The 26,345-nt window shown below is 39.9% G+C and overlaps 2 protein-coding genes across 7 annotated transcripts in view; one reads left to right on the top strand and one right to left on the bottom strand.

Moving 5' to 3' along the window:
- Positions 1-18,805, bottom strand: part of rnf150a (ring finger protein 150a) — a 24,939-nt gene extending 6,134 nt beyond the window's left edge. Inside the window, exons 1-7 of one of the 5 annotated variants that reach the window (XM_037102498.1) lie at positions 18,687-18,805; positions 16,359-18,065; positions 5,140-5,390; positions 3,795-3,866; positions 3,485-3,567; positions 3,017-3,113; positions 2,701-2,914 (exon numbers count right to left, since the gene is read on the bottom strand). In XM_037102498.1, coding sequence (XP_036958393.1) covers positions 2,701-2,914; positions 3,017-3,113; positions 3,485-3,567; positions 3,795-3,866; positions 5,140-5,390; positions 16,359-16,812 — 1,171 coding nt within the window. In that variant the 5' untranslated portion in view covers positions 16,813-18,065; positions 18,687-18,805. Of the gene's footprint in view, positions 1-2,700; positions 2,915-3,016; positions 3,114-3,484; positions 3,568-3,794; positions 3,867-5,139; positions 5,391-16,358; positions 18,520-18,686 lie in introns of those variants that run through there. The other 4 variants (XM_037102506.1, XM_037102513.1, XM_037102521.1 and 1 more) reach the window with 4 other exon arrangements.
- znf330 (zinc finger protein 330) lies at positions 18,665-26,345 on the top strand. Of its 2 annotated transcripts, none has more exons than XM_037102528.1 (10): positions 18,665-18,788; positions 19,238-19,415; positions 19,511-19,530; positions 19,632-19,702; positions 21,517-21,593; positions 22,422-22,548; positions 22,628-22,732; positions 22,884-22,930; positions 24,198-24,315; positions 25,703-26,345. In XM_037102528.1, exons 2-10 carry the CDS (start codon positions 19,296-19,298, stop codon positions 25,987-25,989), a joined length of 972 nt encoding a protein of 323 aa, XP_036958423.1. In that variant the 5' UTR covers positions 18,665-18,788; positions 19,238-19,295; the 3' UTR covers positions 25,990-26,345. The 2 variants fall into 2 exon arrangements, with proteins under 2 accessions (XP_036958423.1, XP_036958430.1); XM_037102535.1 differs by lacking the exon at positions 18,665-18,788 and adding an exon at positions 18,818-19,135.

Below are 26,345 nucleotides of genomic sequence, written 5' to 3'. Positions count from 1 at the left end.
ATCTACGGCTTGTCAAGCACACAAAAGTAAACATAACTCTTTGTGCTAACAGCTTCTTCTGAAAGGGGAAGAGCCCTTTTAAGGATAATAAGAACGTACTACATCACAATGATGCATTATTTTAATGTCCAGCATTCAGCAGAACAAAATACTAGCCTTATAGTTTTACCACCAAGTGGTGCCATCAAACAAAAAATGGGTTCATTCTTGTGGGGTCAGAAATATCAGAGCTGCCTCCTACTGATTATTTTGTGTGTGCATTAAGTGTTTAATCCTCATGGTAGAGCCCAGCTGATAGTACTGTAGTAAAATATAGATATCGGTATATAAGCAAGTGTAAACATTTTTTTTGCAATGATCCCTCAAATGTGATAAACAAACACTTTATTTTATAGTTAAACAATAATGCTCATTGTCTAAAATGACATTGCACTAAATCAGTAAATATGGATGGGAATTTTAATAACCTTAAATCACCCAAAACATCTTTTTCTTCATGATAATCTATAAAAATAGAATGCATATGCAAATATGCATATCGTTGTTTATTGGAAAACATATACAGAGATACTGATAGATCTGTATTAGCAGATAATATCAGCCAGCCAGGATCGGTCAGGATCTACTTTCTTGGGCAAAGATACCCCAAAGTTGCAAATCTTCACATTTGAGAAGCTCAAGTCTGCAAATGTTTAAAACGATTTTAAAAACAATTAACTGATTATCAAAATAGTTAGCAATTTCTTTTTGTTTAATTTCTTTCAATGAATACTTTTAGTATTAGTGAGTAATATGACTTAGAAACACAAGGTATTCAAAACAACACTATTATTGTTTTTATCAGTGGCTAAACATGTTGACTCTACATTTTTTCAAATATGAAATTTGATCATCTTCCAGAACACAGTGGGCTTACATCTCCTCCATCTCTCAACTCTTACAAATAACACTATCAAACAGAATAACAACTAAAGCCGACCTTCAATACAAAGAAAAGGGTCAGGAAATGTTATGTTGTGCTTTCTGTACTGCACATTCACAGTTGACATTAAGGAGGAGTGCAGGGAGGGAGGACACACGCTATAAGACAAGTAAGCTGTGTAATCAGCTGTGCCGTCCATCATTATTGGCTGTGTCCGGAGTTAGACTCAGTAATTGTGTGTGTGGACAGCGTTTGTGCCTGGAAGCAGAAAGGGTTGGAGCCAGTGTGTCGTGCTGACATGCAGCAGTACTTTGGCACAGCTTACTCTACGTCTTTACCGTCCCATTCTGCTCTTCCAGGTCTTCAAACGACGTTTAAAGGTTTAATTATAAACCCTTCGCTGTGACCGTAACAAGACTTCAGAGTGGTCACAAAACCAAAGGCACAACAATAAAACCACTGGGAAGTGTAATTACATCGAGCTGGATAGACGAGAGGCATTTTGTAAAAATGTCCACGGCAGACCCGATTATTATGGTTTCGTATTTTCCTTTAATTCAATTTTTATTTCCACTAAGGAGGTTATGTTTTATGTCTCTTGGTTGGTTTGTCAGCAGGATTACACAAAAACTACTGGACAGATTTTCAGTGTCATTGATCGAAACAGACCTCATAAAACTTCACAAAGATCCGAATAAAGAGACGGACCAAGGAATGTTTTCTCACCGTCTTTACCACTGAGGGATTATAAACATAATGATGAGCATTTTTTGTTGTTTTGATGAGCCAATTTTGTTAACTTTCCAAATGTATTCTAATGCATGGATTTTGATTTAAAAATATAAGGCATATTTATGTGGTTGCTATGAGTGAGTACAATTTATTGCAGATCCCCAAAAAAGTCAATTTTGCAGATTTAAATATGTTTTTTTCTGATACAGAACCAGGCTTGACTGAATTAAAGGAGACCGTTGGGCCTTGGCGGAGGTTTATGCTCTAATGAATTCCATTCTAGTTCATTTCTGTTTTCAATCCGGTTAAGTTACAGTTACTCTCCAGAGAGGGTTTGGTTATTTATAGAACATTTAATTAGATTTATTATACATCTTTGATTGTTTAAACATTTTCAGATTTACTTTTTATTCATTCATTTTCATTTATTTGTTGTTATAAACACATGTGACTAAAAAAAACGTTTGAAACTCTGGCTACATCCCTGCTCCTGGAAAATATTTTGGCTTCAGACACTTAATAGCCGACAAACTCGTGTATGAGCATGTGCATGGAATCACGCTAGAGCTGATGGTTAGCAGATGTGTAACAGTCGTCCGCCAAAGTAACAGCTGTCAGGTGTTTGCAGAAGGTACCAAAATGCACAACATACTTCAGCACAACAAGTATTTGAGTGTATGTAGGTTAGGTTGTGAGTTCCTGCAGAGGGAACACTATTCTTACCCTCCTGTGTTTCCCCTGAGGATCTGAACTGGGGAACATTGACCAGGTGGCTGCTGGCCTGATTTAAACCTCAGAATAAACTTTTCAGCCCTCAAATGACAAGACCGACTTACTGGTTATAAAACCAGAGGCAGTAAACTGTTAGAGAGCTGTGAGGACAGAAGATCTTGTTCCACGTGTGTCTCCTTGCAAAATTTGTCTTCAGCTATTAAGCTAAGGACACATACTGTAGAGCATGTGTTGATGCCTGGATTAAATTTTCCAGCTAAGCTTTATGTCAAAAATTCAGTTTATGAACTCCACGCTGTGACATCTGTACTCACTGCTGGCGATGATGTGGCTCTCCCCTCCTGCCTCATGTTCTGGCTCTGCATCAGGATGGAGCTGCTGGAGGCCTATCGCTCGTCCGGTTGGATCCAGAACCACAGAGCTCTCGTTAACCGTGATCTCACTCGCCCCACTGATGGCGTTGGTGGGTGGACCCCCGACAGATGCCTCATAGTCTGGAGGAACGTCGTCTGAACAGTCTGCGTTGAGCTGGAACATGACAAAGATGTCTTTCATAAGAACTCCCATGCACGCTGTGAGTGTTAACAGAGGATGCATGTTTTAATTACGCATTTATGTAAAGGAGCTTACTGGGATTCCCAAAGCTTTGAGGATGTTCATTTTACACATGGGACACGTCCGGTGGTCTTGTAGCCACGGGTCTACACAGTGCTTGTGGAAGACATGCCTGAGCAAACAAGAGGGCAGTGCACAGATAAACCACACACATTACTGTTGTTGCTATATGTATTTTGTAACTACTAGTTTACCAGCTCTGCATGTTAATCATGTTTTTTCTATAAATTTGTGTTAGTTGTGATATTATTTAGGTGGAGGCTTAAAATAAGCCCACCAAGCTTCTTCCCACAGTTTTATTTGTTATGATTGTTATTTTGTGTGTTATTTTAAACTGTGCGAGATTAAGAAAAAAAAAAGAACTAAAATTAAAAGTACAGAGAAAAGCATAGATTTCTGTAGCTTTCTTTGTGAAGCTTCATGTAAACAACAAATAGGCACTAGTTTCCAAGTTACAACAAAGATCACGCACACAAACTATACCTGCATGGTAATATCCTGACAACATCATTGGGCTTATAACCTTCAATGCAAACTGCACAGTTGTCAAAGTCTGACTCCGTCTCCTAAAACGCAGAACACAGAACAGAAAAGATGGCAAAATGACAAACAAATTAGTTCTCAAACATGTCTAAATGAAATAAGCACAATATAATTTGAATAGCGTTAACATTTCTCAAAATGAATGTATACTATATTATACTATGACTAATTGTGCAGCCCCTATTGTAAAGCTAAACATGCTTTGCAGTCTGCGACATTTGCTGTGTGTTTGCAGTACATCATTTTTTACCTTGTCTCCTTTCTTAATGGTGCGTACTTGCAGCTTACTGATGGCCTTTTTGGCAGCGTCTCCCAAACGTCTCTGCAGACATAAAATAACCGTATCACTGACACCAGCAGGTTTTTAATAGCAGACACAAAAAACATACAAGCGGCTCAGCATTTTGCAAGTATGTCTATGGTCTGTTCGTATACAGTAAATTCTGTTGACTGGAATCAAATTCTTCTTTGTAAGATCACCAGCCCTTATGTTAATGTGACTGGGAACCAAGATAGAAATTTCAGGTTGAACATTACATTCGGATTTGTCGATTTCGCTTCTTAACATTTGATTTACTGGAGATGAATGAAGGAGAGACAACATCAACAACAACTTTAAAACATCACCACTGAATCACAGCTAGAAAACTAATGAAATGGAGAGAACTAGATCCAGGGGACAAACACTGTGACACCAGTTACTTTTAATGTGACTTTTTTAAAATTAGAGATCAGGTCATGAGACATCCTCAACTGTGGCTGTCAGGATGGGAGTTTAAAGGGAGCAGGTGGCAGGAACGAGGCCAAATGTGTCTTAAAATATGTGTTTGAGACATTGATTTCCTGGAATCTGACAAACTGTCTCATTAACACAGTGTCTTTTAAGTGTTTTACACAGGTGGCTATGAATGGGACAAATGTTACTGCTGGTTTACTGTGGGTAAATTAACAGGAAATTTGTAAATGTGGTGTTTAAGGTCTATTTCTGGACTGTGACAGGGACAGGATCAATTGACTTGTTTGAGGGACAATTAAAAAAAGCTTTCTAACCAGTTTCTTTGCAGAAAAAAAGAAAAAAAGACATTAGAAAAGGTCTGCGAGCAGATGAGAACAGATTAACTGAATTGACAGGCAAGTGTAGTAATTATCCAACACACCAACTTGCTTTTGCTATTGTACCATGGGAATAAATTAAGAGCAGATTTGTTCAATACAGCTGAATTCTTTATACAGCATAAATCAACATAATTCAAACTGAGAACACAAACAGTGGTTGTCACGGCACCGGCTCCTATCATAACAGGCACCATGATGAATTGTCATTACGGACGTCACAAGAACGTCAGAGGCAGCCATTCATAATAAAGAGATGGCAATAGAAGGTATTTGCACTGTCGGCTCACGGGGCCAGAAAGCGGAGTTGGTTGATGGTTCACTGGTTTGCCGTCTCTCTGTTCAGCCAGCTGTCAGGTTAATTCTGGCCTTACAGCCTTATGCCCCACAGCAGATGGAAAATTGCAGGAGCACAGAGCACCGAGCGTATCCCTTTCAGGCAGATAAACATCAGCTCATAGTTATGTTAAACACAGTCTTACCTGGTTGCGGTCTCGTGCATTAGCGTAGCGGAACCTCTGGATGTAGTAGAAGATGAGCCAGGCGAGGGAGATGATCATGAGGACGATGAAGGAGATGGAGACAAACACGACCGACGTTCTGCTCACGTACTTCTGCAGGTTGCGGGTTCCGATAGTGATGTGCAACGTGACCATGATGTGCTGCTCCAGCAAGGCCAGAATCTCACGACCTTTGTGCTCTGGGATCATGATGGCCACCACATCACCTGTACCTGCACACACAGACACACAGCACAGGAAGCACCAGGTTAGATCAGGCGGACCAATCTTAGCGTTGAAATTAAGAATAACGTGTGATAGTAGTTAGGTAGAATTCTGAGGCACTCTACTTGACTATTTCCATTTTCTGCTACTTCATGTATTTGAGAATTGTAGATGTCTGTATTTCAGATTCAGATTATTCAGTGTTGATAGATATTACTTGTGACATGTAACCAATCCGATAGTGTTGGCAGGACACTGAGTACTACAGAGTGGTGACTATGGACAGAGAGGGGATGCTGCATCAGAGCCAAAGCAGAACATTTTTTAATTTGTATTATTTAACAGGCAATTTGACACAAAAAAAAAGCCCACTGATACTCATGATCAGATCACTGCTTAATATCAGTTTCAATAATAGGTCTATCCTTTGTTTAAATACAATTTGACTTTTAAAAAAAAAATAAAAATCTTCAAATATGTTTTATAGAAAACAATATTGTGCAGTATTTGTACTCACATAATTATTTCTTGCGTGGAGAAAGCATGTACAGTATATTGTACAGGGACTAAATATTTAAAGAAATGAGAAATGTGAGGAGATGAATACAAGTTTGTAAGTATTTGTGCATAATGTATACAGCTGCAATAATAAGTAAATTAATTGATTAATCAATCAACAGAAAAATAATTTTTCAAACAATTTTGATAAATATCTGCTGGTGACACATGTGAGTCTTTGATCCCTTTCAATATCATACATAATAGTTGATGGAAAATATTTGGGCTATGGATCGACATTTCTCACTTTTTCTGATCAAAATGCTTATCAGTGTTATCAAAAAAAATATTCTGAAGATTAATTGATAATCAAAACCATCTTAAGCTGCACCCCAATTATGTCAAAATGGTAAAGCTAATATAAAGTGAAACTGCCAGTGAGAGAAATAAATTTTTAAGCAAAACAGCTGAAAAACAAAACCCCTATAACAGAACAACAGAAACCACGATTTCTTAAAGACCAAATACGTAACAGTAGGCTTAGCGTACACCCTATTACTCCAACCGTTCTTACACATCAAATGTAACCAAAACATATAATCCTTTCCATACTAATGCCACAATGCTATTACTGCGTACAGCTTTGGTTCCTTAATAATCACAGTAACATGCAATGTAATGTAATATGCAAAGTAATGCTCAGAAATCTACTTAAACATTAAGAAGGCAGACTTTCAACCTCCATTCCTGGCGTATAAAGATTTGTGCTTTAAAGCAGAGCAGGTGTGAAAACTCCAGTCCCTGGAGCTTAGGCAGGACTCAACCACTAAAGCCTCACTCTCTGTGTAAGAGGCTTCCTGCAAGCAACCTTCTGTTGCTTTGCATGCCGTGCACGATGAAGGATTTTGCATTGCAGAGTCATCAGGCATCTTTGAACTCTTGCAAGGGAAATGTCTTGGAGGAAGAACGTGTTCACAGAACAGGATTTCTTCGGGTTTGCGTAATAGAAAACACTCCCATTGGGGGCTGTTGGTGTTTGCATTAGCATCAGACAGTACTTCTCCCCACCCTTTCAGCTAATTCCTCTCACTAGTTTGGCCTCCCGGGGTGTCAGATAAGCCTCACCTTCTGCCTCTAGAGCTAAAAGACAGACACTCAGCTCTTTATAGAAACCTCACTGCACAGGCTACTTTATATATCTACCGCTGACAATTAAAAAAGAACAAAAACATTGTGTACTTTTTCTACAGTGACACAATGTTCACAAACTAGGCAACAACTATTATTTTTGCTGTAACAAATGAATTCAACTAATTTTTCAATTAAATTTGCTTTAAAAGGTAAACAAACATCTGAAGAAACCATAAAATGGCTCCAGAGAGCTTGTTAAAACTTATTTTTTTTAGCCAAAAGCTAAAAGCTGCTCAAGCTCAACTGTGTATCGAGGGTGTAAATAACATATTTTAAAATCAATTTGGGATTCTGGGGCCTCCAGAGACTTGCTCACAGGATCAATCATGATCTGAAATCATCAGATTGCCAGCCCATATATTCACTTGTCACAGAAGTTATGATAGCTGTAAATAGGTCTGGGGATAAGTACCCAAAAAATACAGTAGTGAGGTAACAAAGACATGCTGAGGTCATTTAGAAATAGAAATATTATTTATCTGTACCTGTCTGAAATAATCCACAATCATGCTCAACTGGATAATTTAAGTTGTCAGTATTGAGGGAATGACACACGGGACATAATGCTTAATTGATTTGGTAGTTTCAAGAACCAATGAGGAAATAACAAAGCTCTCCCCTCTCAGCCGTACAGTATATCCACAGCCTGATAAACTGTTACATCATATTCCTTCTGCCGCCTGTTTATGGCTGCGTGGAGTCACAGTGGCTCCCTGTGGTGTCTCACTTCATCTATCAGTCGCCATAAAGAGTGGCTTTATTCAACTTGCCATCACCAACTGCACCTCCCCTGCCAGATGCACAGTGCTCCAGCAAATCCTCATGCACCGCACACAAGTCTGCACAGAGTTATTTTAAAATGATTTTCTGGGCTGAACTTTTAAAGACTGGCAGAAAATATGGTGTTTTTTTTTTTTTTCAAAGGCTTTGAATACTTCAGATATGCTACATTTCCAGATGTAGCTCCAAAGCATTATTGCAATCGTGCTCACAAATCCCTTTATGTAACAGGTTTGTTGTCAAATCTGCACAGCTGCTACATTTTATATGACAAGGGTTGAGAAGCAAGACCAAAATGGTGTCTTCAAAAATATGTTATTTTCAAGCATATGCAAGAATAAGAACTTTAAAAATTACAATTATAAGAAAAAAGAATAAACAAATATGGTTGTTTATCTGCAAACATAGACAGATCTCTTCCCATCCACAACCACACAGCCACACGAGCTGCCAGCATCCCCACTGTTAACACAAAGGTTTATCCTTGTGATATGGTGGCTGCTCCCTCAAAATGAGCTTATGTATGTTCAAGCTTCTAAAGCAAACCCTGCAACAAACAATGACAGAGAAAACAAATGCTTGTGTTTGGACAGCAAACAGATGGTAATATGCCGCTGAACAACATCGTCTGTTCAGACTCTCAGGCCCCCGAGCTGAGTCTCTTCTTCACTGGAGTTTCTGCCAATGTTTTTTCTTACTGGCATAAAAATGTAAGTAAGGTGAGTAAGCCATCTGCAGAGTTTTTCTAAAATGAATTGGAAGAAATAAATAACCTGGCTTCCGTAAATAACACCAGTTAATGCTCCAGTCTTCCCTACCCTGATTCCAGAAACAATTGGACGCTACCAAAGTGTTGCCCATGTTGTGATAACCGTCATACAATCATGTGTTTTACAAAGAGGTGAACATCACCCCATCCTTACTTGTGATCGACAGAGCTGTTGGAGGATGGCCCTTCCATAACAAGTCATGATGACCTATCACCTGTTACCAGTAAACCTGTTTACCTGTGGAATATTCCAAACGTGTTTTAAGCATTTCACAACTTTCTCAGTCTTTTGCTGCTCCTGTTCTGACTTGTCTGAAGTGTGTTGCTGGCATAAAATTCAGAATAAACATTTATTTACAAAAGTCAATGAAGTAGATGAGATAAAACATTAAAGATATCATCTTTAAGTATATGTCAAAAAGGATATACACCTTTTTATATTCTGTTTTATCTGTGTTTAGTGTCCCAACTAATTTTGGAATCGGGAGAGTAATTGCATGGATCTCAACGGTTTTGTTTCCGGTAGCCTAATGTCCACCGTACCAATACTGGGGAAAGACTTTACAATGTGTAACAATTTACATGTATTATTCACTTTCTAATTGGACATACATGATGTGATGTAATAATGAGACCTTCCGCGTCTCTTTCGGGTCAGATTTTCCACAGCAGTCCAAAGGACGTGACTTAATGCCATTTCTCAGCGCCCATCTCCGCTCTGCTAACAGAGAGCAACACTGCCAACGTCTAGAAATGAGGTCCGCTACATAAACTAACAAATGGCTTCAAGCGCCACACAGAACATACATAGAGGGCCATTAAAATGGGTAAATTATTGCAAGAGAATACAGTGAACTGAACAAATCCCCTGGCCACAAGTAAACATGAATGTAAGCATCATTAAGGTGAAAACACTCTTCCACAGTGTTTTACAGCGCTGCAACATGTGTATTCTATTACCTTACCCTAACCAGGCGATAGATGGCTTCAACGCCTGTGCAGCTGTAGCCAGTGGCATTTTATAAATAAGTGAGTACAGATTCCAGTGGAAATCTTACATTTGTAAGGCAATTTGTGCCCAACCAGTCTTGAAAATATCTGCGATGGAACAATGATCACAAGAAATATTTCCAAAAAGTTCCTCCACCTCCAGCAAAATCCAACTTAGACAAAAGGACCAGCGACTTCTATTCCCCCAGAACCACTAGACAGACTTGCATAAGATTACAGTGTAGGAAATCTACAGCAAATGAACCTGATTCACAGTTAATTATTTCTTTATTCGTCAAAGATTACAAGTTTTCATCTCCACAAGTTCACATCTCTGCAATATAACACAGTTTTATCTCCATGTCTCATGTCAAAAGGCTAATGATTTCCAGACTACAGACTTTTAAAAATGTCCATGTGAGGCCATCTTCAGTTTCCTCAGCCAACAGAAATAAGGAAAGGAATAACAAGGCATGTAAGAGTTCCCTAAGCCTTGACTCTTATCTCCCTCCTCAGTTCACTGTGACGCAGTCGGGGCAGACAAAAATAGCTGCTGCTAAAACAGGAGGGTAATGTCTGAGACTGAGGCTGAACCTGTGAAAAGATGTGGAGCCAATGAGAAATAAATAGTGAATGGGTACATTTAGTGGATACCAACCTGTTCATTTAAAGTGCAGGCTTTTGGTCTGCTGCAGCGTGGACAACACTAAGTCAGATTACTACAGAATTAACTGGTAAACGCTTTATTAACAATCAACAGTAACAGTTATACAAAGCAGGCCACACCATGACTTCATCATGCAAGAGTACACAAAAAGCTTATAATGTTTGACATTTTGGGGAAATTACGCCTATTAGCTTCCTCGCAAAGAGATAAATGAGGAGGTTAATTCCACTTTTGAATGTGTACAGTAAACAGAGCGGCAACACGTCCTCGTTCCAGCTGAAATAGGTCGACTGCCGTAATGTACGCCGATCAGCCACAACACTAAAACCACTGACAGGTGAAGTGATTAACATTGATCATCTTGTTATAATGCAATGTTCTCCTGGGAAACCTTGGGCTCTGTCATTCATGTAGAAGCCACTGTACACACAGCACCAACCCAAATACTGATGCAGACCACGTAAACAACCTCCTGGTTATGTCACTCCCCGATGGCAGTGCCGACCCAGCAGGACAGTGTTCCCTGCCACGCCACAAAAACTGCTCAGGAACATGACAAGGCATTCATACGATCCCCAGATTCCCAATCTGCCAAGCATCTGTGGGATGTGCAGGAACAACTATTAATGGAGGACCCAACCGCCAACCCACAGGACCTGAAAGATTCACTGACAATTTACCCAATGCCAGACACCGCAGCAAAAGATGTGTTAGACCTTTGTCGTACCCAACCGCATTTTTCTTTGACTTATCACTCTGGAGTAAATACTGATTGCCCAGTGTAATGGCTGCAATCTAGACTGGCATTTTTACCGCAAAAATTAAGAATGAATTATGGAACAATGAAAGCCAGTCTACCACTGCGCAACAGACACAGGAAGAGCCATTGTTTTTTCTGGTCGCTAACCCCAGATAACAGTGGAACAACTGGGATAACTGTGGAAACTCTAGGTGGCCAAAGAAGAAAAAAGAAACCAGCTGATGGAGGAGGTAAAGAATTTAAATGAATAAACATATTCCCTTTGATTCTATACAACTCATTTTGTAGATTATTTGTGATTGGATATTTCAGTGGTAACGTTTTGCGCTTTGACAGGAGAATGGCTGCAAAGTTTAAAACAGTGGAATAAACCCACACTGTCAGATCTGATAAATCCACAGTATCTGACCCGGCTTTACGGTCCAAGGTTGAACATGACTCTGACACCACTCAGCCTTAAATAATAAAGCCAGGCTGTTAGAGGTTTCTGGCTCTGACAACTGTGGATTTTACAGCCCAGCTGTGTTGGATCTGGACAGGAAAGTGCTCCACTCTTTCTTTGGCAGCCTCTCATTCAGTCAAACACATTAAGGCCTTTTCCTTTGTCACAGTACTCTCTGTTACCAGCCTCCTCTCTAGGAGCTACAGATCACACCTCTCCCTGCAGCTGATTCTTAAAGTGTCTGAGTTTATATTGAGGTCATGGTTCGTAGCAGGGCAGGTCTTTAAAATAGCCTGGTGTCTCTTTATGTTTTGTTGCAGGTAATGCGATGCGCACTGGAGCCTTTGATTGCTTTGCCCTGAACAGACGAGGAATAGAGGTTGTTTAATGGTCAAATACTGTTGACCCCCTTAACAGATGGCAGTCCATTTACTTGAAGAAAAATAGCAATGTATTAATGAAATACATTCCATTATAAGTGAAAGACAAGCAAAAAACCAAAACAAACTAAAACTAAAAACTAACTTAACTTCATGACTTTTCCCAGATCTAATGGTTGAAGTTAGTTCCCAGTGAACTTCTTTAGTAAGTTTTACCATTAAGGTTTTTGTGTGTTGTGTATTATCTGCACTATTATTTCCAATGTTTCACACACAGACATAATAAAGGTCCAATATGATGTGAAATTGGATATTTGTAATCGAAAAAAGTGAAATTTTCTTTTCTAACTGCTCACCGAATGTGTGCACTCAAGAAATCCCTAAACCTGTGGAAAACACAGAAACTGATCAATTAAAAATGTGACAATGACGTCATCGGGTGTTTTACACTTTTGTTTGAACATCTGTTTCTGTAGGGATCCTTTTGTCAAACAGCCTTCAGCACTACTTGCTGTTGTTGTCTGGCACAGGACTGACATACCTTTATGAAAAACTACCACCGAGCTGAACGCCCATTTCCAATGGAAATACAAATCAAGTGGAAAACAAGGTTTTACTCACAACTACTGTAAAAAGCCTTCAAGTTACTTTTATTTCTCACAAATAATGTGTTCAGAAACGGATGCTCATAATAGAATAGGAGTGAAGTCAAGAGTTATTCCAAAACTAAAAAAAAACCAAAATATTACAACTGCTTAGAAATATTTGCAAATAAATTGGAAAGAGGAATGTACAATAGCCTGATTTGTTTGGAAAAACAACATTTTAAATAGGAAGAGGAGAGTAGAGGGGCAATATGAGAAGAGCGACCACTTTACAAAGCAGAACTGACATCTGAACCTGTGTCAGCAGGTTTGTGTGCTGATGAGGAGCATGTGAGCAAAAAACGGATTATCCCGCACTCCCAGGATCAGTGAAACAATATAAAAAAATCCCAAAGATCAATAAGGCATCGCATTATTCAGAAAGATAAGAGAGGAGTTTTTGCAACGGGGTTATTTCTTTTCTCGGTAGTACAAACGCTGTGTAAGCCTCTGTGATGTTATTGTAGTAATCAAACATCAAAACATTTGTACTTTTCTTTACAGATAGCTTACACTTAAATAATACTGTGTTTACATCTTTACAAAACAGAGTTCTGCTATACACTTTAATTTCCTAAGATCTTGTGATTGACATTTAAATCCATTTTTTTTAAACTAACTAAAAAATATCATACCAATAATGACATTGGTACTAACTATTTTTCAGCCCTGTGCAGTGTTTGCAGTAGTGCCTGGTCAATATTGTGTTTGTGGTTTAGACTATTCCAGTTCTCAGTTAGGTTTATCATTTCAGTGCACTCAGACAATCAAGTTTATTATTAAACTGAATAATATCTGGCCTCTGTTACATGCACATCTTTGTCACGTGTGTTTGGGGGATCAAAATGTGCATTTATGTACATATTCTGTGTGTAAAAGAATATCAGCTCCAAATATTAGTATCGACATTGCACCAAAGTTTCAGCACTGGTTGGGCTCTTGCTTGCAGATCTTGCTTTCATGCTGCATACAGACCATGAAACTTTGATAATAAAGTAGGCAACCGGTGAGTCACCTGAATGGTGAAGTAACTGAAGGCCGAAGAAAAAACTGAGAGACTTAGATCTTCTTTCATGTTGATTATTGTGGGTGGACAGCTGCAGAAAAATGCTCAGTGACTTTAGTGAGAAAAAAAAAATCAACGTGAAACAATAAAAGTGAAGCTGACAAGAAATCGTTTCACAAATGACAACCTCAGTCGTGGGAATTAATTGAATTCAATTATATTGATATTCTACTTGAACTAAACTTTGTCTTTGTGTCACATCATTTGTAAATAAGACATTTCAATGTGACCTGTTGTATTTCTGACCTGCATGTCATACTGGACAAATCAACAAAAGGTTGTCATGAACAGGTAGCAAACAAATTACTCGGCTTGTTTGTCCAATTATCTCTGCATCAGCCTGCACAGCCTCCTGCAAACAAAGGAGATGTGCCTCCTTGGAAGGCGGATTATTATGAAGACATTCGGCACGGATCACATCAGAAGGTTTATTTACACAATTCTGTTTGGGTGCGTGACCTGGTTTTGATGTTCTTAAGCTTTGTCTTGAGGGGTTATTAACCTTGTGCTTGTCTCGTATATTTTAAATTGTATGTATACATGATGATTATAGTTGGTCTTTTCTTAATTCATATTCATGAAGACACGTGTGAAGGGAAGACTCTCAATTTCACACACAATTTGCTAAACAAATGAGCGAAGTTTCGGTCACAGTTTGCCATCTGTGGGCAACATTTCCCTGTGTGTTAAGAACAACTATCATTTATTTGTAATTGTGGTTTAGTGCTTAGTGATGCATTTTTAGGCATCTGTTGAAGTATAGCAGATACACTGAACATGAAACAATGAAATAAAAAATACTTGGTATTTGTATTGTTTACTGGGAAAACTGGCACTGTACTCGGCTGTCAGCTTGTGTGAGCTGCTTGATTAGCACGGTGTTAAAAACACTAATTAACACTCTGATCTTCTCTCTTTGTGCTTCAGGTTTGAAGTTTTTCTTCTTCACAACAAGTTGACACTTCATCTGGTGAAACCTCATTGCTGTTGTTGTGTGTTGTCCTGTTACTGTGTTTTATATACTGTGTAATTCATTTTAACCTGCCTAGAGAGTACACATGTAAACTTTGCACTGCTGACTCTGGTACAGCTGTCTAATAAAGCTGTCTAATAAACAAATAAATACATAATGTGTTCTTCTTCATGTCATTTTGTTCTGATTAATGCATAAAATAATTTCTCTTGGCAATAGACACCATGAAAGAATGTTCAACTGAATCTGAAATGTGTGTGTTCAGGGATATGTAGTTATTTAAGAATGCAACATATGGCACGTGTATGACGCTGGGTATTGATCATCAATACTGTTTCAGCTACGATTGATTTGTATGTCTGCTGCAACGAATATCGAGCACATTCAAGAACCAATAGCTGGCATCAAATGTAAGTAAGCCTGTCCAGTATATCCGTTGGCCATTATGCTGGTCAGATATTGATCTAACACAGAAATATTCCCATCGGCATTTATACGTGCTGTTGATATCAGCTGATATGAAAAGGTTTTGGTTTTAAAGATACACAGTGCAGAAAAATACCCTTGGGGTGCTTTATAATTACTAAATATCAAGTCAAGTTTACTGTTTCAGTTCACTGACAATGAAATGTTTTGTTAGACTGACTGATCTGCCTTAAATGCTTCTAATTAATATTTTTTCAATACCTTGAATAGCAGGGGTCGACCGATATCGTCTTTTTCAGGGCCGACACGGATTATTAGAAATTTAGGAGACTGAAATTTTGCATTCTTCAGTTAGACAGACATCGTGATATATCCTTAGATGACTGTCGTGCAATGCGTTCATAGTTCTGTGTTCTACACTATCGCAGACATTTGACAATGTTTCACTTCATCAGTTACTCTGTGAGTCTCACCCAAAACTAATATCAAAACACTTTCAACAACAGCCAGTTCACATCTTCCCAAATCATGACTGGGCTTTCAAAGGTTGCACCCACAGACGATCGGCGGATCGGTCCACTTTTCTACTTCACCAAGAATCTAATTGATGATTTTGCTGGTTACACAGTTGCAGAACAGCTCTGGGACCTCAGCAGGCAAATGAAAAAGATTAATCTTGTCCAGAGGTGTCCAGCCCTTAAAGGGGCACTATGTAGTTTTGGAGGAGAAATTCAAAGTCAGAGTCTTAATATTTACGGTGTTAATGAGGCAATAACTCAAACTCAGAAATATCTATTATATAACTGAAGAAACAAGCTGTTCACAGAGGAAAACAAGGTCCCCGGAACACTGTTTGAAGCTAGATTATAGCTCAGTTATGTTTTTGAATTATGGTAGAAATTGGTGCTGAATACTGTCACGTTATCCCTGACAATGCATTTTTATACTTGTGTATTTGAGTTTGGTCAACTAAACTAAGATATATTGAACTAAACTGAGTGTCTAACCCTTCATATTTCATCCCACACCAATTCTGCAGGACAAATCAGAGCTCAAAGAAGCTTTCTTTTAAAGAAAGAAGTCGGGATTATTTTAATATCCTGTAATAAAATGGTATTTGATGTTTTTTTGTTTTGTTTTTTTTAAATAAATAACAGTGCAGACTGTGTTCTCCTTAAGGGTCAGTTTGTTTCTTCAGTTTATAGATTCGTGAAAATCAAATTATTTAGGCTAAAGAAAAAAAAAAAAAAGGATACACACCCTCTGAACTACACAGTGCACCTTTAGTAAGACACTAACTCCACACTCCCAGGCCTCCATCACCCCCTCTCCACCTCCACCCTCAGCAGCAGGGGAGGACTTGCCTCAGGCTGGACAGGCAGCCTCTTACCTGGATGTGGCATTGTTATGGTGTCGTTGGCACCGCTGGAGCCCACATTGTATATGACAACTGCAGAAGCGTTGTGGGTCTCGACGTTGTGGATCTTCTCTCGGTACGTGCAGTTCCCCGCAGCCACCAGCGCCACCCAGGCGGTGCTGGGAGACGCGGCGGGGAACCTGACGCTCGGGTCGCACGCCTGTCTGTCCTGCGGGAGGGTCGGCACCAGCACCACACCTCTGGCTTCCCTCTTGGGCGAGTGCTCTCCGTAGCGACCGCACTCGGTTTTCTCCGTCCTGACCTCCGACGTGACGGGGTCCAGGTAGGTGATGTTGACGAACGCCGTGTACCACTCCTCTTTCTCCGCCACCGTGAAGTCCAGACACAGCAGGTGGACGAAGCAGAACGACAGCAGCCACGTCGAGAGAGCCAGACTGCGGCAAGCTCGGATGAGGGACGGTGCCATCGTGATTGTGTCCGCTGGTTTCGGGGATGGATGAGGAGCTCCGGGGTCTCCTCCTCCTCCTCCACCACCACCACCTCCTGCTGCTCCTCCTCACTGGGAAGCTCCAACCACCACGTCCCGCTTTTTACAGGAGCAAGCGTCCAGCTTGCATAATAACATTAAGCAGCGCCAGAGAGCCGCATCCCTCCACAAACGAAGTGTCCCAAAAGTGAGTGTGTGTCCACACACCACCACCTGCAGGAGGAGACGACGCCGTGTGTTGTTGTTGGCTGCGTCCAGCCCTCGCTCCGGATTGGCTCGCCGCTCATCCGCACGTGACCGGGGCGTGGACAAGCTGCCCGAGACGGCCCCGTGACGTGTGGAAGGGCCAAACCAGTCTGAAACCATGTAGACTGCTGGATAACATATACATTGTTGATATATACATATACATTGTTATTGATTACTGGATATGATACATTGACAAACTCTAGAAAATGCTGGATTCCTTTTGGGTTTTTGTTTACTGGTTGTAAATAAGGAGCCTGGAGGAGGGTGTCACATGATGTATTATAGACTTTCACTGGAGTTTAGTCTTAGAAAATCTATGAATTGCTTTTTACATTTTTTTGTTTGTGTTTTGATGCATCAAAATAAAATAAAATAAAAACATACACAATTAAAAGGTGAAATACACACCTGAAAAAAAATCTTAAGACCAAGGGGGAAGAATTACAAGGATTACTTTGTGGTGGTGGATCGCAACCAGGTTCAAAGTAGACCTTCAAAAATGCAAAAATAAGAAACAGGAGCAACAGACAGAAGATAGAGAGTGAATGTAAGAAATTGGCCACCTGACAAATTTATACTCAAATCAAACAGAGAGTGGTTTATAACCAGACCAATGCTGTTTTCCCACTAGGACTTTTCGGCACACCGAGTCAAACCGAGCCAAAGTGATTTGCTTTTTACTTTTTGCCACTTTGGTAGCGGTGATGCTTGGATAGTGTTGCAGGAATCAGAACAAGCGGGTCACTGGTCTAAGACACACCTTCAAGCAGGTACCCCAGTTGTGACAGAAATGCAAAATCCCAGCATAACTGCTAAATGCAAGTAACTGTAGCTGCCCTTAGCTCAGTTAGCCGTGCAGCTGGTGGTTCAGACTGAGGTTGAAAGGACCAAGGGAACTATTGGTATTTACGCCACTAGCACAGGAGCTTTGGACCGGGAGTGGAGGGAATAGCTGGTTAGCATCCATACATCAGTGGATATCTCTGAAATACAATACAATAGAAGTTATAATGTCAACACTTCAATTTATTCACATTCTGTGACCATTTTAGTTAGCTGTGAATGTTTTAACTGCAGCTCCAACATACTGCCCCTTGAAATGCTCATTATATTGTCACTATGTAGCTTTGGAAAAGAAATCCAGACTCGGAATTTCAACATTCACAATATTAATAAGTAATACAAACTCAGAAATAATTACTTTTCCATAACTCAGTAAACAAGTTGTCCTCTGAGTAAATCATTGACTGTCTTTTTAATGCCTAAATAAACTAAATAAACAAACTCTTTTTGCTTTCATGACTGAATAAACATGTGGCAGACCAACTTTTTAGGCTTCAAAAAGTGTTCTGAGGAACTTATTTTCGCTCTGAAAACAGCTTGTTTATTTAGGAACGGAAATAATAAATATTTCTGAGTTTGTATTACTAATTTATTAATATTGTGAATATTGAAAATTTGAGTTTGAATTTATTTTCCCAAACTACATTGTGCCCCATTTTACAATGACAATTCCTTTCGAGCACAACCTTATTGTGGTTTCGTTTCTGTAAATGACATGGTATTAAGCACAAAAGTTATTTTTTGTATTTTATTTATTGCACCTGTGGAGCACCGCTGCAGAAGTAGGAACCAAACAGCGTTGTGTTTCAGCCGACCGAGTTTCCAGACCGGACCTAGAGGAAGACGGGCTGATCGTCATTTCGGTAAAAAGAAAAAAAAATACAAAAAAACAACTAAAAACAAATTGCAAATCAAACTCGTATTTATTAAATGACACTTTTACTGCTAGCCTATCTACATATTACATGTAAACGGCTTTAGCTTTAAGTTATTTTAATTAAGCTAACATGTGACTCTTCGTGGCAGCTTCACAACTGTCACCGCGGGCTGGTCGACCAGACAACGGTCACTAAAACGTTACAAACCGGTAAAAAATTGTCGTTTAATCGCCGTTTCGTTATACGTCACGTGTGTTAGCCATCTAGCATTACGTTACCGGCACGATTCCACGCGTCGTTATCGACTATGAAAGTCGAATAAAAAACTTAAAGTAAGTCCTAGTTATCCTCGGTTAGCTCGACTGCACTCAGGTAAACTAGCTAGCTAACCCATCCGCTTCAGCAGCAACTGTTAATGTTTTGTGTTTTCGCAGCTAACTCGACGTCAGACTAGCCGTTAGCTCTGTGGACGGCGGCCCTGTCGAAGCAGAAATGCCCAAAAAGAAAACCGGCGCCCGTAAAAAGGCTGAGAACCGTAAGGAGCGAGAGAAACAGAGCCGAGCCAACCGGGATCATGTGGAGGTGGCCAAGCACCCCTGCAACGTTACCATGGTGCGTAATAAAACACGAATCCACAGGCGTCCAAGTGTCATACATTTGTAAGCACTGTGTCTAACATTATGACTCTCTTGTCCTCTGTTTCGTAGGAGTGTGAAAAATGTCAGAGGTAAGCGACTGTGTGGCATTAGATAATAATAACTCAGATGTTAAAGGAATCTGTAACTGGTCATAAATATGTTTTTCTGTCTTTGTAATGTCCCCTGGTAGAAAACAGAAGAACAGAGCGTTCTGCTACTTTTGCAACTCAGTGCAGAAGCTGCCTATCTGCGCTCAGTGTGGTGAGTACATTGCACTGTTACCTCTTTAGTGTGTGTCATTAAATACGTTTTATCATGAAACAAACTCTACAGGACGTTAGGTCATCTCTTAAACCCTTGCCAGTGTCCAAAGCCTGTTGTTAGTTTTTCAGCCTGACCTAAAGCGTCCCTACCGTGAGGGCATAGATCTCTAAAATAGATCATTAATAAATACAATTTTACAAGTAATTTATCTAAAAAACTGAGCAGTGTAGTTTTACCAATCGTTACTCAAACAGGAGAACGTTTTCAGCCATGGATTAGGTGCCTTACTGAGTATTTACCGGACGTGTCACCCACACTCGACAGCCTTAAAACGAGATAGGAAAGGATTTCAAAACCAAAGCAGAGATCTGAGGTTTAGAGACTTTGTTTACTGCATTCTGGTGACTTTAAAATAAATACAAATAACAAAATAATACGTACACAGACTTCCCTGAGTGGCTTACTGTGGAGTACACTGAAGTCTCGCAGCTCCCAAATATTTTCTTTTATATCAACACATATTTGTGATTTGATCATCTCCTTCCAAACTGTATTCTGTATTGATCTGGTCAGCACAACATACAGCCATATTTCACACGAGAAGGAACACAGAAAATTAAAACGGAGGATTCACAAAATGGCACTGGAGACGCCTCCTACTTTACAAGTGTTGAGGTGTGAGCTATGGTTATCTCACAGCCACTGGCAGATTCCACTGGTCCTTGGCAGATTTCCAAGCTGAAATTTCCGTCTATTGTGAAGATCTGAGCAGAGATTAATTTAAGCTCTTTTTACAGAGACCATTCCCAACACCATAATAAATACACTGCAACTTAAATTTCTCAGAAAGCAACATAAAATCATTTGCCCCTCTAGCATGTATGAACTAGCATGTATCTCTAGCATAAGCATCATCACTTTTGATTCATTCATTCATTCACTCATGTTTTGAGAGAGTCTGTTCACACACTGCCAAAAATTCAAAATTGCTAAATTCACGGCAGTTTCATTTTTAAATTTTCTGCGAGAAACAGGAATTCTTTCGCTGGACTATTTCTTTCTTTTCTCCATTTCTCAGTCATAATGGAGGTGTAGGCGCAGCAGAACAGTAGGCTGTACAGTACCAGAAACAGGTCATGTTAACTAAAAGGGGGAAAAGCTGTGAAAACTAGTCAGAAATTGGTGGAAATACAGGAAAATTGTGACCCGAGAAGAAACCAAGAGAGGGCAGTGAAAAAGTTGAGAGTTGGCTTGTATGGTGTCACCCAGAGCAACACTGTAGTAACTGATGGATTTTCTTTTTAAAACAAAAATGGAGATCTATGGCATAGAGGAATAAGACACAGGTGTATCAGTCATAGGCTACATAAAAAGAAATAAAATCTATTGTCGAGCTGAGATAACCTTCCCGACTTCATCATGGAGTTCTTTTCTCAAACTTAACGTGGAAGTAGACAAAGACAGCCGGATCTTTTCTGTAGTAGTTGCAACTACCATCAGTACAGGACAAATTGTGAGTTTATTCACTCATTTCGTTATTCATTTTAGTCTGTAATTGAAAACAAGCATGAAGTAACATCATCTGGACTGTTGTGGGAAATCTGACCTGAATCTTTCAGAAAGAAATCCACAGTCCAGCAGCATTAATCAACTTAATAAATCATCTACAGGCTTTTATAAACAATCCAAAAAGGGACCGGGGTGGTCTAATTCTTTTCACGTCATGTTACGGTCTGCTCATTTACGGCCAATAAAAAAGTGTGTAATGTAAATTGCTACAAATTTAAACTTTGTAATGTTTGTGTTGTCAGGCAAAACCAAATGCATGAAGTCATCAGACTGTGTGATCAAACATCCTGGGATCCACACCACTGGAATGGCCATGGTGGTAAGTTAGGATGGATACAGCCACACAGCGAGAACGGTTGTTTGTGCAGTCACCCATTGACCTATCAAACCTAATGGGAGCATTTGGTTGTTGTAGGGATGTACAATATTCACAAAAGTAATTAGTTGAAGTGTTGAACGATAATTATTAGTTATATGTTTGGTTGTTTTAGTTCAGGCCAGTGATTTAAAGTGTGCCTTTATTCAGCCAGTAGGTTTTTATTGCATATTTTCTGTAATCCAAAAGAAATTCCTTTTACGGGAGAAAGTAAAAGTCGCCTTGACCTTAAATCGGCAAACTGCCTGTCCTGCAGTATCATACAGATTCAGACATCAAAGCAATGAAATTGTCTAGGTAATTTGCACAGACAGCAACGCCCAGGAAGTTGTGAAATCTGTGCAAACAGCACTTGGCGGTAATGTCTGAACAAACGTGCACTGATCTCTTCATTGCGAGAACAAATACCAATTATACCTCTATTGTCATGCTGCAGTGACGTACTTTGTGCACATGTTGCAATATTGTGCACTCTGGACCTCATATTGATGACCATCAGTGATATGACTTTATAAGATAGTGCTGTAATTGAGTATAATAGTTTCCCAGAATTATTATGTAAACTGATAACAGCATGCTCGTGATGAATGAACTTGTTGCTCAGTGATCAGTGAGCACTACCTACTAAACAACAAAAGCATGTTGCAGGTTTTACAGTAAACTGCAATTTATTTCTTTATGGTCAAGGTTAATTTTTTTTTTTTATAGTCACTATAGAAAAATAATTCAGGGCAAAGTCTTTGTTTTAACCTTGTCGTCGTCTTCCACTAGGGGGCAGTATGTGACTTCTGCGAAGCGTGGGTGTGCCATGGCAGGAAATGTCTGAGCACTCATGCATGTGCGTGTCCCCTGACAGATGCAGACTGCATTGAGTGTGAGCGCAGTGTGTGGGATCATGGTGAGTTTTATCAAAATTAATCCAGGCATGTCAGAGTCACACCAAAGATCACCACTGACTGTTTAAACTTCCTGAGTAGGAGGCCGAATCTTCCGCTGCTCGTTTTGTCAAAACTTCTTGTGTGAGGATGATCAGTTTGAGCACCAGGCAAGCTGCCAAGTCCTTCAGGCAGAAACATATAAATGTGAGTCATTCGCTTTTGCTTTCACAATGTAATTTCTGTGGTTGATGGAGAAAGTGGAGTGTATCTTATCGGTTCCAGAGAATAATATCTGGAGGGTGTGTGTGCAGAGGTGCGAACGTGATTTTGTTTTGCCTTTTGCCTCCCATTTTAGGTGTTTCCTGTAATAGACTGGGGCAACACTCCTGCCTGCGCTGTAAGGTGAGGAGAACATCAAGAAGTCACAGTGAAGGGAGCTTATTGTGTCCAAATCACTATGAACACGTCTATCTGCTCCTTAGGCTGCACTGAGCATTTTCTTGTAAAGCGACAACCATCTTATCGGCTCACATCACAAATTGTTTGTGCAACCCGCGTCTCCTCACTGATGAGACGGAGTCAAATGAAAATCCCCCTCTGACGTTCTGCTGCTTTTATCTTTCTCCGCGACAGGAAATGTCCCTGGCATGCAGTAAACAAACCAATTGAAACTAAATGAAAATAGAAAATGTTCCACTAACAGTAGGAAGAGTGACCCAGTTGGTCAAAGTGAGCTCTCAAAATTAGGTCAAAGTTGCCGCCCCCAATCAGTGTTAGGGTTAGAGGTGGGTGATAACCTCAGAAAAACAAAAGTTAGCACATTTTATCTCTATTCTCCAAAGTGCTTGTGTTGTTGAAATGACTAGGCAAGAAGACATCAGGTGACGGTAATAATGTCCAGCAACCGAATTACAACCTCAGTTCCGATTTCCAATCTCAAAATCGGGACACTTTGAAAACATAAGTAAAACTGATTTGTTTCTCCCTTTTTGGAGTAAACTCAAACAAGTTGGGCCCAGAATCAAAAGACTTATTGTCTTTTGGAAAGTTGTGATTGATCACAAAACCCCCTGTTTGGAACATTCGCCTTTTCATTCAAACATTCAAACCTTTTCGGAATTTTGTTTGTACCACAGGAGAAATCCTCCAGCAAGGAAACACATCTTGTACTAATAAAAAAAAAAAAAAAAAAAAGACTCCCGCTGAACTTTAGCATGCATTTCTCTTAAGGTGGAATTTGTTTCCATCTTTTACCCTGGGAGAAGAGGAATGAATACACCCGGAGTCTTGGCCTTGAACTTGTTTATGAAGGAACTTGAGGTTTAATTTTTTTCCCACCGAAGAAAAAACTTTATTTTCTGAGTCCTAACTGTTACATACGTACATACAGCTAATGCGAGCTTTCTAAGAAAACAGTTTGGTTGTCACAGAGACGTAAAATGAAAGAGGAGATGGTCTAAAGAGCTTTATCACATGGTACAGGAGAACAGAGAGCTGTAAATCCTTAAAAGGGCAGGTGAGAGGCTCCAGAGAAAAGGAAGACTCGATGATGAATGAACTCAAACAAGCCTGAACAGTCACTGAGTTTCATTCTCATATTTCATACCAAAATAAAGCTATACATCAAGCTAATGTGTGTCCTGTTAACCCCTCATCTGTGTCCTCTCAGGCCTGTTACTGCGACGACCACGCCAAGAGCAAGGTCTTCAAACAGGAGAAAGGAAAAAGTCCACCCTGCCCAAAGTGTGGTCACGAGACCCAGGAGACCAAAGACCTCAGCATGTCCAGTGAGTCTCACACACAAAACCGCTCAAATGGCATGAAGACTCAGTTTCCAGTAAACCCGCCCTTTTGGAGGAAGTTACAACAGCCTTGACTTAAAAAACAAACAAAAACGAAACAGAAACTGTTTGAAACAACATTTTCGAGAAATGAGCATTTCATTTCCCATAAAATGTCTATCGAGCAAATTTCTCTCCTAGTGTCTGTGGCTCCTGTGTTTCCTCACTCACCTGTTACTGAAGTCTACCTGCCAAGATACTGTACTATACTACATCAACATGTTTTCTCGACAAAACGAGGTGCTTCTGATTCAAAGGCACTCAGAACCATATCTCATTTGACTTCAAATACAACATTGCAGGATAGCATGGTAACCTATTGTAGGTCTAATGTGATGCAGTTGCTTCACTGAGCTTGAAGGCTTATTCTTGACCGTAGAAATGATAATTTAATGAAACATTTAGAAGTCCACTTTTCACTCCAAGATCTCTCCGTTATCAGAGTTGACCTCTCTCAAACCCCTGTTCTCAGCCGACTGTTATCTTTGGACTTGTAGGCATCTGAGAGTGACAAACAGGGCTAGAGTCAGACAAAAGCTCTGCTCTGCCTGAAGAGCTTTGTTGAAAAGTACAGTTTGAATACGTGTGAAGAGATCACATGATTGTACAGTGAGCTGCTGCATTAAAACTCAGCAGTGATTTGCATGTTGCCATTAAATCACATCATCCAGACCAGGAAACTTGGATGTTCCCTGTCAAACTGTGGTGCAACTTGATTTTCTGGTCCTTGAACAGCAGCGTTTTTCTCAGTGAGTTCTTGCTTGACTACTTTCGAATGCCAGAGTCAAGTGTGTGCCAGGAAACACCTGTTTTCCTAAAAATAAGCACTCACAACACGCGGTCTTTCAAAAAAAGTGATTAACAGTTACTGCTGTTCTGAAGTTACTAGAGACAACAAAGAAATGATTGTGCTGCACACAATCATTCTTATCTTCTTCTGAGCCATTTTCTCTTTTATCCAAACAAAGATTGCTGCCATAAATGACATATTTGTCCAACATGAAACAAAGTGTGAAAGGTTTCATTTGTTTATTATTTTTGTCCCACTACTATTTTGTTTTCATGCAAAACAATGTGTTTGTATTGTTCTCATGTCATTACAAAAACAAGCAAGACGTTGTGCCACTTCCAGCTACCAGAGAAGGAACACAGATGTTACTTCAGAAAATGATCCAAAGTATTTGTCGGTCATGCAGCGTATAGAATCATTATTTTTCATCATGAGTGTTCACAACGGCAGCATCTGGCTATTTTACCAATCGGCAGGTATTTCTCAGGAAAACAGTTTTCAGTGATTAAATGTTTAACAACGTCACACTTTTGCTCTCTGCAGCTCGCACGTTGAAATTCGGCCGCCAGGCTGGTGCTGATGACGATTACGACGACTACGACGACGGGGCGTCGGGGTATGACTCTTACTGGAAGAACTTAGCTGCTGGAGGCCGAGACCAGCAGGACAACTATGACGATGAGGACGAGGATGATGAGGACGATGAGGAGGAGGAGGATGATGATGAGGAGGAGGAAGAGGAAGATGACGAGGAGGAGGAGGAAGAAGAAGGCAAAGAGGAAAAGGCTGCCGATACCATGGCTGGTCTCAAACTGGACGGGAGCGCCTGAGCTCAGACAGAGACTGGAGCAGGCTGACAGGTGGAGGAGAGTCGCATAGATCCCAACGATCCTCTGCAGGTGTTGAGTTGTTACAAGTAGGGAACGAATGAAAGAAGAATTAAAGCATATAGTTATTATAACCAGAGCTGGATATCCATATTAGTGCCAACACAATTCTGAATATCAACTTTTTCTAACAGCTCAGTCAGTGGAATAGAAACAATGTGGAGAGAAGAAGATGAGATCGGTCAATACAAAGTCAACAAAGTCACTCTGCCTCGACAGCAGTTCCACAATACACAAATTACATGTAAGCAAAATATTGATGTGCAGAATTTGAAATATTAAAGAATCTTCTTCCTGTC

The sequence above is a fragment of the Acanthopagrus latus genome, chromosome 1, assembly GCF_904848185.1.
Source record: "Acanthopagrus latus isolate v.2019 chromosome 1, fAcaLat1.1, whole genome shotgun sequence".
NCBI classification, from domain to species: Eukaryota; Metazoa; Chordata; class Actinopteri; order Spariformes; family Sparidae; genus Acanthopagrus; species Acanthopagrus latus.
This window is presented reverse-complemented; position numbering and strand designations above follow the sequence as displayed.